Source organism: Crinia signifera, chromosome 9, assembly GCF_055691185.1.
Source record: "Crinia signifera chromosome 9, ASM5569118v1, whole genome shotgun sequence".
NCBI classification, from domain to species: Eukaryota; Metazoa; Chordata; class Amphibia; order Anura; family Myobatrachidae; genus Crinia; species Crinia signifera.
The window spans coordinates 107,611,158-107,626,719 of record NC_139225.1 but is presented as its reverse complement, the minus strand read 5'-3'; the positions used below and the strand labels follow the sequence as shown (position 1 = coordinate 107,626,719).

Here is a 15,562-nt window from a genome sequence, read left to right as displayed (position 1 = left end):
ATAATAACAGGCTTTCAGCCGTCTGTTTTGATGATCGGCGTTGCGAGACATCCTACACAAATCAAATTTGATATAAAACAAGATCTACATTTCTACGAATTATATATCTAAAGATCTATGAGCTATACCAAATCACATTGCCACTGTTGATTTATATTCGATACGCATATCATATTCCTAGAAAAATATGGTATACAACAGATCTACAGTTCTACGAATTATAGATCTGTTGTATACCATATTTTCACATAGCCAATATCCGTGTATGAAGTTACAGTATCAAACCAATTATATTTTAATACGGGGGTTAATATTAATTTTATACTACTTTTGATATCAAACGTGATACGAGCTATCACACGCTATCACGTTTGATATCAAACTAAATAAAAGGGGGCGTGGACAAACTGTATAAAAGGGGCGTGGACCTGTCAAAACCAATTAGTTTGAAGAAAAAGTGTGCCTTATCTACTCATGTAAGAAGGATTTTGTCAGGAAGAGTGAACTAGAATAATGGCCTTTGACAGCATGGGTGTAAAGTGTTTGGTAGGTCTGGCCCAGGTTTTGCAGACTGCTGTGAACAACACTCAGGTAATCAAAAGCACCTGAGAGTGCAACTAAAACCTTTGCTGGGAACAGAGTTCTGGGCTTCTAAGGCTGAACAAGTGGACAGGTAATAAGCTGGGGCTTAGTGCCAGGGTGCTGGGAACAAAAAGGTCCACCGATTTCATGTATGTCAGCCTGAGCTGTAAACCTGCTAAACGTAGTACCAGTAGTCTTATTCTGGCACAAAATGAATAACATCAACCAAATACTTTTTAGTACTATAATAGCATCTATACATTTGAGAAAATAACTTTAAGCCCAAACAAAACTCTAAGAGTTGCCGTATACATTAAAAGGAAGACAATCAAGACTTTTATTGCGATGAGTCACATTACAAGTTCCAACTGTCCCCTTGTGAAAATCCTTGGTAACAGGCATACAGTTATGGTGATTCAAGTATGAGCGCTTTACTCAAAAATGGTAAAACACAAGATGCGCTTAGAATGAATGGTCTAGAAATGCCAGCACTTATATTTACAATTAGTTAAAAACATTTCATTAGCCAAGATGAAAAATAAAACAATGGTACTATGTAGCGTGGTAAAAATGGAGCCTTCCAATGTACAGAAACTTTCTTACAAAATGAGGTCATTAAAAGTGTCCTTTATCAATGTGAAAAACCTATCTGATCTTTGGATGATGGACACGGATGGTGCTGTAGGGTTTATTTGTAGCAACATTAACATGGAACGGAGTCTCCGACTTATGATCTATAACCAGCAAGAGGTGCGTCGATCCCCACCAGTCCATCTAAGGGGAACTTAGCTTCCTTGTGCTACACATGGCAGAATCTAGAAAAAGAAAGTGGATAAATTAATTAAGAGATTATCACTCACTTTATTTCATAGATCAGGCCGTGACATGGTTCATATCAGGGCCGTATAGAGTAGTTCAGTCAGTGAAGGCCATGTGCAGCCTGTCAAATCAACCCTGGATTAGTGTAGGGGTTAAAGAAACCTATTATATGGCGTACAGTTGTAAGATGGCGCCCCTAGTGTTGACCTTACTATGAGATCAAAAAAGCCTTACAATATTTATCTTCTCGAAAGCATGTAAAAATGTATCAGCATGTTAAAGTGAAGCCTATATAGAAACTATTGTGTGTCTGAATAATGTCAAAATTGGTTATCTTTTTGGAAAAAGCTAAAAATTATTTCTAATGCATATTTTTTTTATATGTTAAATCTTCAGAAACCCCTGATGAAGTCCCAGAAGGGGACGAAACGCGTTGGGGGTTCTTGTTTGCTATATTCAAGTGTCTGAAATACCAGAAATAATTCCATTGTCATCTGGAATGTTGCCATCAATGTTTGAATAAGATACTTTTTAATAAATATTTGAAATATATGGGCCTCTTTTACATGATTTCGAGAAGGTAAATATTGTAAGGCTTTTTTGATCTAATAGTAAGATCAACTCTAGGGGCGCCATCTTACAACTGTATGCCATATTTTTCCCCATTCCCTGTCCAGGGGATTTTGTAAGCTAGGCAGCCTACCTGTGGGTGCGAAACAAGTGTCTGTTCTCAAAACATATATATTTAGAATTTAGTTGATAAGTTTACAATGAACAATTTAAAAAAGGGAATAGGTGTAAAAATTGCCAAGCAAACCTTTTTATTATACCCTTTGAGTGCCAACGTCGCTGTGAGAGATCCTCAAAATATCCATTAAAATTGCCAGCACCGATCACAGCGACTGTTATTTGGATGCAATATTTAACTAAATGTATTAATTTATTATCAATTAATCGACTTGGCTGTATTTGTATTTATTTCTACTAAAAGAACAGTTGCTGTGAGTGATGCTGGCATTTTTAAGAAATATTTTAAGGATCGCTCACAGCAAAGTTGGCACTCAAAATGGTTAAATACAGCGGAAATAATTTTATTGAAAATATAAAAAAATGAGCTCAAGTGCAATGAGGGAGGGGGAGAAGTGAGAGGGTGTGGACGCTAACAAACCTCTGTCACATGCCTGACTGTTGTTAAAATAAAAATATGCCTTCGTTTTCTTTTTTCACATTTTTGGGAAAACAGATTACTTCTGTATGTGATTATAATAAGTTATTGCAACTCCTGGCTAAATATAGCAGAGGAGGAGTACTGGCTGCCACAGGGTGGCTCATAAGCTAATATTTAAACAATGTGACTACATTCTACACAGGTTTTGCCCTGGTCACACACTAGTATGTAAACAGCAAGTCTTCATACGGGAAATGTAAAAGGCTGCTTCAATATACATAATGACGCTAACTTTCACACAAAGGAGACACATCACAAATTACTAATGGTATTTTTACTGTGGTTATAACTCATTGAGGTGGACAGAATAAAGGCACAGGGGGAAATTTAGTAAGAATATAAATACGACTGAATCGTATTCTTAGGGGGGTATTCAATCTCCCGCAGCCATCTTCCGACGGGGTAGATGGCTGCGGGGTCCTATTCAATGCTGTCTTCCTCGACAGCGTTGAACAGGGGATCTCACAGAACGAGCCTGACTTCACAAGCAGTCGGGCTCGTTCTGCTGAGAACGGCCAGGAAGTGAAGAGCTCCCGGCTAAAGCTCGCCTCTTCCAGGCCACAGCTCGTGGCCACGCCCCTTCTCGTCCCACTGCAGGCGGGACATTGAATCCCGCCTGCTTTTTCTCGGTCGAGCAACCGAGAACGGGACAGGGTCACTGCTGTCAAGCCAGCTCGACAGCTGTGGCCCATGATTGAATACCCCCCTAAATAAGAATCAATATGACCGGCAACGGCCATATTTTTTCGGAAATATGATTCCTAAATAGGGCAGATTTACAGATTTGTATCTGGCCAATGGCGTAGCCAGTCGTTTTCTGGCTTATTCGTATTTAGCGGCCGTATATACTCGTATATATCCAGCACCGGGCTTCAAAAGCCAGTGGTGTCATGCCACAGCCAGGGAAAACTTTTTAGATAAGGTAGCATGTGACCATCAGTACTCACAGGCTATCAGTCCTGAACATCCCTGCCTCTCTAAGGAAAGGGCCAAGTCCCTCCTATAGTGGGGCCCACTCTGCTCCCTGCACTGGGCCATTCATTTAACATTGCACAAATGGTCAGTGGGAGGGCCAGGTGATAACTCATTGCTGGTTTGGTCAACAGTGGGCCACATGGTCCTCAGGGGCCCCAATGCAATGCACATGCTGCCCAAAACACCACCTTATGGTACTTTCATTGTATATGACTTCACACCCACTGCAGTCACATACAGATTTCACAATTATACACCCGAGTCAGACAAGACAAAAATGCAACATCAACACGGAAAGCGAAAGACGCACATATACTGTACAAATGTATTTAGAATACTACACATATTATTAAGAGTACAGTAAAGACAGATTTCAGATAAGGAAATATGCTTTAGAAAAATGGTGCAACGCCCTTAAAGTATAAAACTAGAGCCAACAATAGTTAATCACAGGTCATACTGGAACACTATAAAGCTAAAAATAGCTACAAAATAAGGACAAACTAGAACAGTTTGCTTTCAGTTGTATAAATATTTCCATCTGCAGTTCATAATATTCACTTTGAGGTGCTTATCATACTGTAGGTGATTAAAAGATAGGAATATTGGAAAAGTGTAAAACCACCTACAGCAGGTGTAATTCATACAGTACTCTGTGGGAACTTACAGAGCCGGCCCTAGGCATAGACAAACTAGGCAACTGCCTAGGGCATTTGGAATGCCTATGGGCACCAGCAGCTTCTGCTGATTAAAATGATATGCAGCATGCCTATATTATGTGTGTGAGTGAGGCTGTATCTGCATATGAAATAGTGTATTCATGGAAATCACTGTAACATAGCATTCCGAATGCAGGTACAGCCACAGTCACACACAGAATGTAGGCATGCCACATATCATTTTAATCATCGGAATTTTCAGCAAAAAAGGCACCCAATTTTAGCAGAACTGGCCAGGAGCTGCATGGCCTATTGAGGCAAGATGTATGAGGAAACATCTGTATCCAAGCAGAGGCAGAGGTCACAGTGTTAGCAGCTGTGCCAGTGCTGTCTGCGGGTGAGTTGGTTGTGCAATAGTGTTCGGCATATGTGTAAGGGGCATTATATGTGTCATGTATAAATGCATTAATAATGTGTGACATATGTGTAACAGGCATTATGTGTGTCACGTGTATAAGGGCATTAATAATTTGCAACATATGTGTAAGGGGCATTATGTGTGCCATTATGTGTATGAAGGTCATTAACCCCTTCCTGACAGAGCTAGTTTTGGCGTTCCTGACAGAGCCATTTTTTTCAAATCTGACATGTCTCACTTAAGTGGGGATAACTTTTTTTTGCTTTTACTTATCCCAGTGATTTTGAGATTGTTTTTTCGTGACACATTGTACTTCAAATTAGTGGTAAATTTGGGTCGATACAGTCTGTGTTTTTTTGTGAAAAATACCAAAATGTCGTGAAAAAATGGAAAATTTAGCGATTTGCAAAATGTTAAATTTTCTGCTTGTGAGACAAATAATCATACCACTCAAAATAGTTAATAACTAACATAGACCATATGTCTACTTTATATTTCCATCATTATTTCAACTTCCTTTTCATTTTTTTGGACACTAGGAGGCTTACAATATGAATAGCAAATTCTCAAATTTTCAAGAAAATTTCAAACACTGATTTTTTTAGGGACCAGTTCAGTTCTGATGTGACTTTGAGGGACTTGTATGTGAGACACCCCCATAAATGATGCCATTTCAAAAACTGCACCCCTCACAGTATTCAAAACAGCATTTTGGAAGTTTGTTAACCCTTTAGGTGTTTCACAGGAATTAAAACAAAGTGTAGGTGAAATTTCAAAATTTCTTTTTTTTTGCAGATTTGCAATTTTAATACATTTTTCTAAGGAACACAGTACATTTTACTAGAGAAATGTGACTAAAAATTGATTCCCCCAATTCTTTTGTTTTCATAAATATCCTATATGTGGCCCTAGTGTGCACGTTGACCAAACCACAGGCTTCATAATAGAAGGAGCACCTACTTGATTTTGGAGACTCCTTTTTCTGAGATTATTTTTTAGGCACCATGTAGGTTTCTAGGCACCATAAGATGCTAAAATTTAGGAACCCCCCCACAAGTGACCCCATTTTGCAAACTACACCCCTCAGGGAATTCATCTAGGGGTATAGTGTACATTTCAAACCCCCAGGGGTTTCACCAATTGTGGTACAACTGGGCATTGAAAATGAAAAATTAAATTTTTTACACAAAAATGCAGTTCTGGCTCAAAATTTTTCATTTTCACAAGGAATGAAGGAGAAAAAGCACCCCAAAATATGTGCCCCAATTTCTCCCGAGTACGGCAATGCCTCACATGTGACCAAAAAATACCAGTTGGGTGCATGGCAGGACTCCGAAGGGAAGGAGTGATTTTTGGATTTTGCAGCTCAGATTCTGGTGGAATTTTGGTGGGTGCTATGTCGCATTAGCAAGACCCCCCAAGCACCAATACAGTGGAACCCCCCCACAAGTCACCCCATTTTGCAAACTACACCCCTCAGGGAATTCATCTAGGGGTATAGTGTACATTTCAAACCCCCAGGGGTTTCACCAATTTTGATACAAGTGGGCAGTGAAAATGAAAAATTACATTTTTTTACACAAAAATGCAGTTCTGCCTCAAAATTTTTAATTTTCAGAAGGTATGAAGGAGAAAAAGCACCCCAAAATCTGTGCCCCAATTTCTCCCGAGTACGGCAATGCCTGACATGTGACCATAAAATACCAGTTGGGTGCATGGCAGGACTCAGAACGGAAGGAGTGATTTTGTGGATTTTGCAGCTCAGATTCTGGTGGAATTTTGGTGGGTGCTATGTCGCATTAGCAAGACCCCCCAAGCACCAATACAGTGGAACCCCCCCTCAAGTCACCCCATTTTGCAAACTACACCCCTCAGGGAATTCATCTAGGGGTATAGTGTACATTTCAAACCCCCAGGGGTTTCACCAATTTTGATACAAGTGGGCAGTGAACATGAAAAATTACATTTTTTTACACAAAAATGCAGTTCTGCCTCAAAATTTTTAATTTTCAGAAGGTATGAAGGAGAAAAAGCACCCCAAAATCTGTGCCCCAATTTCTCCCGAGTACGGCAATGCCTGACATGTGACCATAAAATACCAGTTGGGTGCATGGCAGGACTCAGAACGGAAGGAGTGATTTTGTGGATTTTGCAGCTCAGATTCTGGTGGAATTTTGGTGGGTGCTATGTCGCATTAGCAAGACCCCCCAAGCACCAATACAGTGGAACCCCCCCTCAAGTCACCCCATTTTGCAAACTACACCCCTCAGGGAATTCATCTAGGGGTATAGTGTACATTTCAAACCCCCAGGGGTTTCACCAATTTTGATACAAGTGGGCAGTGAAAATGAAAAATTACATTTTTTTACACAAAAATGCAGTTCTGGCTCAAAATTTTTCATTTTCAGAAGGTATGAAGGAGAAAAAGCACCCCAAAATCTGTGCCCCAATTTCTCCCGAGTACGGCAATGCCTGACATGTGACCAAAAAATACCAGTTGGGTGCATGGCAGGACTCAGAAGGGAAGGAGTGATTTTTGGATTTTGCAGCTCAGATTCTGGTGGAATTTTGGTGGGTGCTATGTGGCATTAGCAAGACCCCCCAAGCACCAATACAGTGGAACCCCCCCACAAGTCACCCCATTTTGCAAACTACACCCCTCAGGGAATTCATCTAGGGGTATAGTGTACATTTCAAACCCCCAGGGGTTTCACCAATTTTGATACAAGTGGGCAGTGAACATGAAAAATTACATTTTTTTACACAAAAATGCAGTTCTGGCTCAAAATTTTTCATTTTCAGAAGGTATGAAGGAGAAAAAGCACCCCAAAATCTGTGCCCCAATTTCTCCCGAGTACGGCAATGCCTGACATGTGACCAAAAAATACCAGTTGGGTGCATGGCAGGACTCAGAAGGGAAGGAGTGATTTTTGGATTTTGCAGCTCAGATTCTGGTGGAATTTTGGTGGGTGCTATGTGGCATTAGCAAGACCCCCCAAGCACCAATACAGTGGAACCCCCCCTCAAGTCACCCCATTTTGCAAACTACACCCCTCAGGGAATTCATCTAGGGGTATAGTGTACATTTCAAACCCCCAGGGGTTTCACCAATTTTGATACAAGTGGGCAGTGAACATGAAAAATTACATTTTTTTACACAAAAATGCAGTTCTGGCTCAAAATTTTTCATTTTCAGAAGGTATGAAGGAGAAAAAGCACCCCAAAATCTGTGCCCCAATTTCTCCCGAGTACGGCAATGCCTGACATGTGACCAAAAAATACCAGTTGGGTGCATGGCAGGACTCAGAAGGGAAGGAGTGATTTTTGGATTTTGCAGCTCAGATTCTGGTGGAATTTTGGTGGGTGCTATGTCGCATTAGCAAGACCCCCCAAGCACCAATACAGTGGAACCCCCCCACAAGTCACCCCATTTTGCAAACTACACCCCTCAGGGAATTCATCTAGGGGTATAGTGTACATTTCAAACCCCCAGGGGTTTCACCAATTTTGATACAAGTGGGCAGTGAACATGAAAAATTACATTTTTTTACACAAAAATGCAGTTCTGGCTCAAAATTTTTAATTTTCAGAAGGTATGAAGGAGAAAAAGCACCCCAAAATCTGTGCCCCAATTTCTCCCGAGTACGGCAATGCCTGACATGTGACCAAAAAATACCAGTTGGGTGCATGGCAGGACTCAGAACGGAAGGAGTGATTTTTTGGATTTTGCAGCTCAGATTCTGGTGGAATGAATGGTGGGTGCTATGTTGCACCAATACAGTGGAACCCCCCCACAAGTCACCCCATTTTGCGAAGTACACCCCTCAGGGAATTCATCTAGGGGTAGAGTGTACATTTCAAACCCCCAGGGGTTTCACCAATTTTGATACAAGTGGGCAGTGAAAATGAAAAATTACATTTTTTTACACAAAAATGCAGTTCTGGCTCAAAATTTTTCATTTTCAGAAGGAATGAAGGAGACAAAGCACCCCAAAATCTGTGCCCCAATTTCTCCCGAGTACGGCAATGCCTCATGTGTGACCAAAAAGTGGCAGGACTCAGAAGGGAAGGAGTGATATTTGGATTTTGCAGCACAAATTCTGGTGGAATAATGGTGGGTGCTATGTCGCATTAGCAAGACCCCCAAAGCACCAATACAGTGGAACCCCCCCACAAGTGACCCCATTTTGCAAACTACACCCCTCAGGGAATTCATCTAGGGGTATAGTGTACATTTCAAACCCCCAGGGGTTTCACCAATTTTGATACAAGTGGGCAGTGAACATGAAAAATTACATTTTTTTACACAAAAATGCAGTTCTGGCTCAAAATTTTTCAATTTCACAAGGAATGAAGGAGAAAAAGCACCCCAAAATCTGTGCCCCAATTTCTCCCAAGTACGGCAATGCCTCACATGTGACCAAAAAATACCAGTTGGGTGCATGGCAGGACTCAGAAGGGAAGGAGTGATTTTTGGATTTTGCGGCTCAGATTCTGGTGGAATGAATGGTGGGTGCTATGTGGCATTAGCAAGACCCCCGAAGCACGGTGAAATTATGAACCTAATATTCCATAGATGTGTGGTATAATTTAAAACACTCCTTTATACATAGGCCGGGTTTGTCGGGGCAAGTGTCACACTGGAAAATAGTTTGCTTTCTTATTCCCTTTTTATAGCAAACTTTGCACCTTTTTTGTGTCCTGCCCTTTTTTCCAGTGGAGGGGATTTCATCAGGAAAATGCTGCCCTGGTACAATACGGGGGCCAGTACTAGAAGTACTGGGGCCCTCTGCCTGCTGGTTCCCAAATATTAGGCCCTTTATGACTTCCTCTTGAAAGTGCATAAATGTCCCCCTCTGGCCGGTAGAACGGAATAGCACGTAAGCGTTATACAGTGCCATCTGGATGATATACACGGCCACCTTCTTGTACCAGATTTTTGTTTTCCGCAGGGCACTGTACGGCTTCAGTACCTGATCTGAAAGATCCACTCCGCCCATGTACCTATTGTAATCCAGGATACAATTAGGTTTGGAGGTGTGGGTACTAGCACCTCGTACAGGGACGGAGGTGGTACTGTCTCCGTGAATTGTTGTCAGTATAAGGACATCCCTCTTGTCCTTATATTTGACCAACAACATATTTTCGTTGCATATTCCCCTGCTTTCACCCCTTCTCATTACTTGGGCAATGTGCGTTTTTGGGAGGCCTCTTTGGTTCTTGCGCACAGTACCGCAAGCTGCTGTACCTCTTGAACCAAGGGCCTTAAACAGGGGGATGCTAGTGTAATAGTTATCCACATAGAGGTGATAACCTTTATCCAGGAAGGGGTGCACTAAATCCCAGACAATTTTCCCACTAACACCTACGAGGGAGGGGGGGCATTCTGGCGGTTCAATTCTTGAATCCTTCCCTTCATATACCCTAAACCTGTGAGTGTACCCTGAGGTGCTTTCACACAGCTTATACATTTTTATGCCATACCTTGCCCTCTTATTGGGAAGGTACTGGCGGAATTTAACCCTTCCTTTAAAATGTATAAGGGACTCGTCGATACAAATAAATTTTTCAGGGATGTACACCTCTTCAAATTTGGCACTGAAATGATCAATGACCGGCCTGACTTTGAATAGCCGGTCAAAGGTGGGATCATCTCTGGGTGGGCACTGTGCATTATCGGTGTAATGTATGAATTTAAGAATTGTCTCAAATCGAGTCCGGGGCATGGCCATACGGTAAAATGGAGTACTGTACAGAACATCTGTACTCCAATATTGCCTAATTTCTGGCTTTTTTACTATGCCCATATGAAACACCAGACCCCAAAACGTCATCATCTCTACTGCATCTACAGGGGTCCACCTAGCAAATGATGACGTGGGGTTTTGAGCAATAAACTGCTGGGCATATAAATTAGTTTGGTCCACCATTAAATTTATAAAATCATCAGAGAAAAATAATTTGAAAAAGTCAATTTCTCTGAGACCTGTGGAATCAAATTGGATTCCTGGCATGCCCAAAAACTCAGGAACCTGGGGCTCAAAATTGTCTGGTGGTGGGGTCCATACTAGATCAATTATTGGGGGGGGAATCTCAGCTGATCTACGGGGGCGTCTTTGAGGGGGTCCCTCATCAGCAGAGGAGGAAGAGGAGCTTAAGGCAAATCCTTCAAATTCCCCGCTTGCATCACTGCCTGTGTCAGAGTCCGAAGCAAGCATGGCATATGCCTCCTCCACTGAATACATTCTCCTGGATGATTGGGAGGACATTTGGGAGGACATTTGGGAGGACATTTGGGATGCCATTTTTATTTTTGTGTTACCGGTAGTGAAATGTTTCAACACGTGTATAGTGTAGGGGGGGGCACAAACTTTATTTCAATCCGGGGGGTATGTAGTGTGTAGTGTGTATGTGGTGCAGAAAAAAAAAAAAAATGCTTTATACCAATAAAAAAAAAAAAAATGAAGGGGTTAAAAAAAAAAAAAAATGAAGGGGTTAAAAAAAAAAAAAAGGAAGGGGTTAAAAAAAAAAAAGGTCCTGCGCCAAAAATTGAGCACAGATGTTGGTCAGTAACGTCTGTCACTGAACAGCGCTCAAAGGCAACAGGAATTTGATCAAAAAAAAAAAAAAAATAGATCAACCCTGTGCCGAAAAAGATGATCAGTGATGTACGTCACTGATCAGCGCACAGCGGCCACAGGACACCCACAAAATCACAGTGTGTGTAAAAAAAAAAATTAAAAAAATACCCCACAGCACACACACAAAAAAAAAAGGTGATCAGTGATGCGACACTGATTACCAGTGAGGTGCAGCAGGTGCACAACCTTTGGTGCAACTGACAGGTATATATAAAAAAAAAAAAACCTCTGTACCCCCAAAAAAGTTGCTGATCACCTCAGATATAGTGATCAGCACAAAAGGCGGGGACAGCAGACACAAAATTTAGCACTCTCTATCACTATCTCTCTCTATCTCTCTATCTCTCACTATCTAACACTATCTAACACTCTATGACACTGCAGCAGCAGCACTCACAGGTATATCTATATATAAAAAAAACCCTGCGCCCCCAAAAAGTTACTGATCAGTTAATTTATACTGATCAGCACAAAAGGAGGGGGCAGCAGTCAGTTATATAAAAAATATATAGCACAATCTGTCACTATCTCTCTCTATCTCTCTCTCTCTATCTCTCTATAACTATCACACTGCAGCAGCACAAAATATAGCACTCTGTCAGTAGGCCTCTCTCTCTATCTCTCTCTCTCTATCTCTCTCTCTCTATCTATAACTATATCACACTGCAGCAGCACAAAATATAGCACTCTCTGACACTATCTCTCTCTCTATCTCTCTCTATCTCTCTCTATCTCTCTCTATCTCTCTCTATCTCTCTCTATCTATCTCTCTATCTATCTCTCTATCTATCTCTCTATCTATCTCTCTATCTCTCTATCTATCTAGCTAATACAGTGCAGCAGCACAATTTCACAGGCACAATTATTGAACAGGATCCAGTAATCAATCAGCAGCGATCAAGTAAGTATTGCAGGCAGCAAGGTTCTGGTCAGTATGGCGGCAGGGGGGTACGGTGACCGCACTGCACGCTTTCCAGACCGGAATGGCGTCTGCAGTGCAGTCACCGTTAGTTTAAATCCCCCTCCTTGGCTGTGATTGGTCCGTCGGTCCGACGGACCAATCACGGCCTTTGGGGGCGGGCGGGGTGAGGTGGGGTGACACCAGTGTCACCCTTACACCCCGCGGTGATTGGTGCTGTACTTTACAGCACCAATCACCTCTGATCCCGTGTCACCGGCGAACGTTATTCGCCGGTGACACAGGAAAACGCTGTGAATGGCTGTTCACACTGAACAGCCAATCACAGCGATCGCCGACGGGGGGGCGGCATCGCAGCCCCCCCGGGGCATGCACGGACATGTCTGCTGTCAGGGACAGCAGACATGTTGAAACTGTCACCGCGTCTATAGACGCGGTGACAGTTTAAAGCCATGACGTACATTTACGCCATGTGTCGGGAAGTGCTTCCCGGCCATGACGTAAATGTACGTCAAATGTCGGGAAGGGGTTAATAAAGGTTGGCATAATGTGTAAGGGGCATTATGTTTATAAGGACATTAATAATGTGTGTCATGTGTAAGGGGCATTACTGTGTGGTATTATCAGGGGTGCAGAGAGAAAAGGGTAGGGAGTACAAACTACCTAGGCCAAAGTCTGATGGAAGGACCCAATGGGGCCCCCTCCCCTTAAGTGACAGCAGCAGCTGCAGCTCTTCTCCTCTGCCCAGCACACACTGCTTTGTGCTGGGTCGCAGTGTGGCCATGAAGGTGCTTAAAATGCAATATTTTCTTAGGATTTTTTTCTAAGGGTATAATGTGAGGAGTAATGTATATAAGGTAAAGTGGTACTACTGTGTGATGTAACATGAATAAGGGACACCATCGCATAATATAATGTGAATAAAGTTTCACTACTGTGTGGCATAATTTAAATTGAGAGTACTATTGTGTGGCCATGCCCCTTCCCAGCAAGAACACACCCCTGTTTGGGCTGCGCACCGAATGTGTGCACTGTTTCTATTTAAAATATTGCGGGTAGGAGCACCAAAATGATGACTGCTATGATGAGGGTTGATGGTGCTGGGAAAGGGGAGCAGGGTCAGAGGCAGAACTGGTGGCGGAGCTAAGGGGCACCAGCCAAAATCTTGCCTAGGGCGTCATTTAGGCTAGGGCCGGCTCTGGGAACTTAAATACTAAAACAGATGTACTGCAGTGCCCCTTGTAGGCAACAGGTGGCGATAAAGAACCAAACTTTCCCCTCTACGTGGAGTTACAGGATCTTAAATTACTGGTGCAGCAGCAAAGGAAAAAAAGCAAATCTCTGCTACATTATTTTATGGAACCTCATATCAAAAAGTACAACTGCATGAGAAGTCTACATCGCTACATGTGTAGGGGCATAGAGATAACGATGCGCGGCCTCCGGAGATCAATATCCAGCATGCTGGATAAATGTAGTTACTTGCCGGGGTCAGGGCCAGTGTTCTCAGCGGAGAATACTGGCCCTGCCAGAGCGCTCAGCACACATCGCTGGCACATCGATGCGCACCGTTGCGCTGAGCAATCTTGCTGAGCATTCTGAGTGATCTAGCATCGCTCAGAATGCTCAACAGTGTCACTATGTGTGTAGGTCCCGTTACGAACAATGAATGCTACAGACTTTTTTATAACCTGTCGCAGGGAATAAAGTAACGTCCTGTGCTAAACATGCTAAATTATCGGTACACGCATCATGCACCCATTAGAAGCCATCATCATTACATCATTTAGATATTGGAAGTAATCATGTGTCACTATCTCATATATGAAGTATTGCAACATACAATTCAGATGTTATTGATCTTTATTATATTTGTGTGTGTTGACTTTCCCTGCTTATTGCATCCAATAAGACATAATCCATTGTGTGTTTGTTACCTGTTATTTTGGAGGCCCGAATCCGACATTCACCAATGATTATTTGTAAGTTGTTTCCATGGATCCAGCCTTCTTTTTTTCTGTTCAAATTCCTCACCAGCCTGTTATAAGACAAACACATAGTTCTGCACTGTAGTGTGACACTGCTTACAGGACACCAGCCCTTCTATCCACTTACAGCAGCTGCTTAGTACATGGTTACTAGGTCAACATAAATAAAGGTTGACATGCAATAGGTCAACCACTGAAGGTCGACAGACTCAAAAGGTCAACATGGCTTTAGGTCGACAGGGTAATTTGGTCAACATGGGTTTTTCACCTTTTTTTTGAGCCGACATGTGCCGACAGGCCGTATTTTATGCCCTACTATCCACTAGTGCTTGGTGGGAGAATAGAATAGTGTGCCGAGTGTAGCGAGGCACCACGCCTGAAGCATGACATGCGCAGCGAGCGATGAGAGGGGATGCAGTGCACCGATACAGTGTTCATGTCGACTGTGTCGGCATTCAGGACAAAAAAAAAGCGAAAACCCCATGTCAACCTTTTCATTGTTGATCTAATGCCTGTGTCGACCTAATGACCATGTCAACATTTTGAGTGTGTGTCGACCTAATGCATGTCGACCTTCCTGTGGTCAACCTAATGATCCACACCCAGCTGACATTAAAAATAGCCAGGGAGACAGGCACAGCTCTGAATAACAGCTGAGCAGGGATAGGGAGTATAAAGCTGCATGTATATCATGTATGGGGTCAAGGGTTAATATGTGGTCAGACTCAGGACTGTAGAGAGCAGGACCATGTCTGGGTACAAGGTGTGACCTTATGTAAGGAGGTGTGGTCCCCGTTTCCCAGGAGTGGCCAGGCCAAGGACAGCACAGAGAGGCACAGTTTCCTTGGCCTCACAAGCCATCCTGCGACAAGCAGCCTGAGTAAGGTCACAGAGGGACACCTCTGTAGGTGGAGAAGGGAGAAGGTTACAGATGGTGGCAATGTTCCTCTTAAATGGTGATCCCATCGCTGTTTGATGCAATCTCAAATGCAGACAGCAGGTGGCATGAACCTCCTACTGCATTTGCATTGCTAAGGATCACATATACATATCTGCTGTGAACAGCTTATCATATGCGATCCTTACTGAATTAGGCCCATAAAGTGCAAGTGCGATTGCAGCTGCAAATTCAATAGTGTCCAGCTATGAATCAGGCCCCTAGAGTAGTAAGGCTCTAGTCACTACTGACAAGGTGCATTGCTGCACAGTTAGCATTCCAGTCCAATAGGGGATAGTAGAATTTCAGCTTGACTCTAAAGCTGGATAATTTACGACAGTGCAGAGAAAAGGTGGTAACTGTGAGGACAAAGACAAACAGAAAAAAGTAGGGTCA

At 42.6% G+C, this 15,562-nt stretch overlaps 1 protein-coding gene across 7 annotated transcripts in view; it reads right to left on the bottom strand.

Moving 5' to 3' along the window:
- Positions 1–891: 891 nt before the first annotated feature.
- MCF2 (MCF.2 cell line derived transforming sequence) overlaps positions 892–15,562 on the bottom strand; it is a 154,611-nt gene continuing 139,940 nt past the window's right edge. For all 7 annotated transcript variants that reach the window (XM_083159469.1, XM_083159470.1, XM_083159467.1 and 4 more), the window contains 2 exons: positions 14,179–14,279; positions 892–1,397 (listed from right to left, as the gene is read on the bottom strand). In XM_083159469.1, the coding sequence (XP_083015595.1) occupies positions 1,357–1,397; positions 14,179–14,279 (142 nt within the window). In that variant the 3' untranslated portion in view covers positions 892–1,356. The remainder of the gene's footprint in view (positions 1,398–14,178; positions 14,280–15,562) is intronic.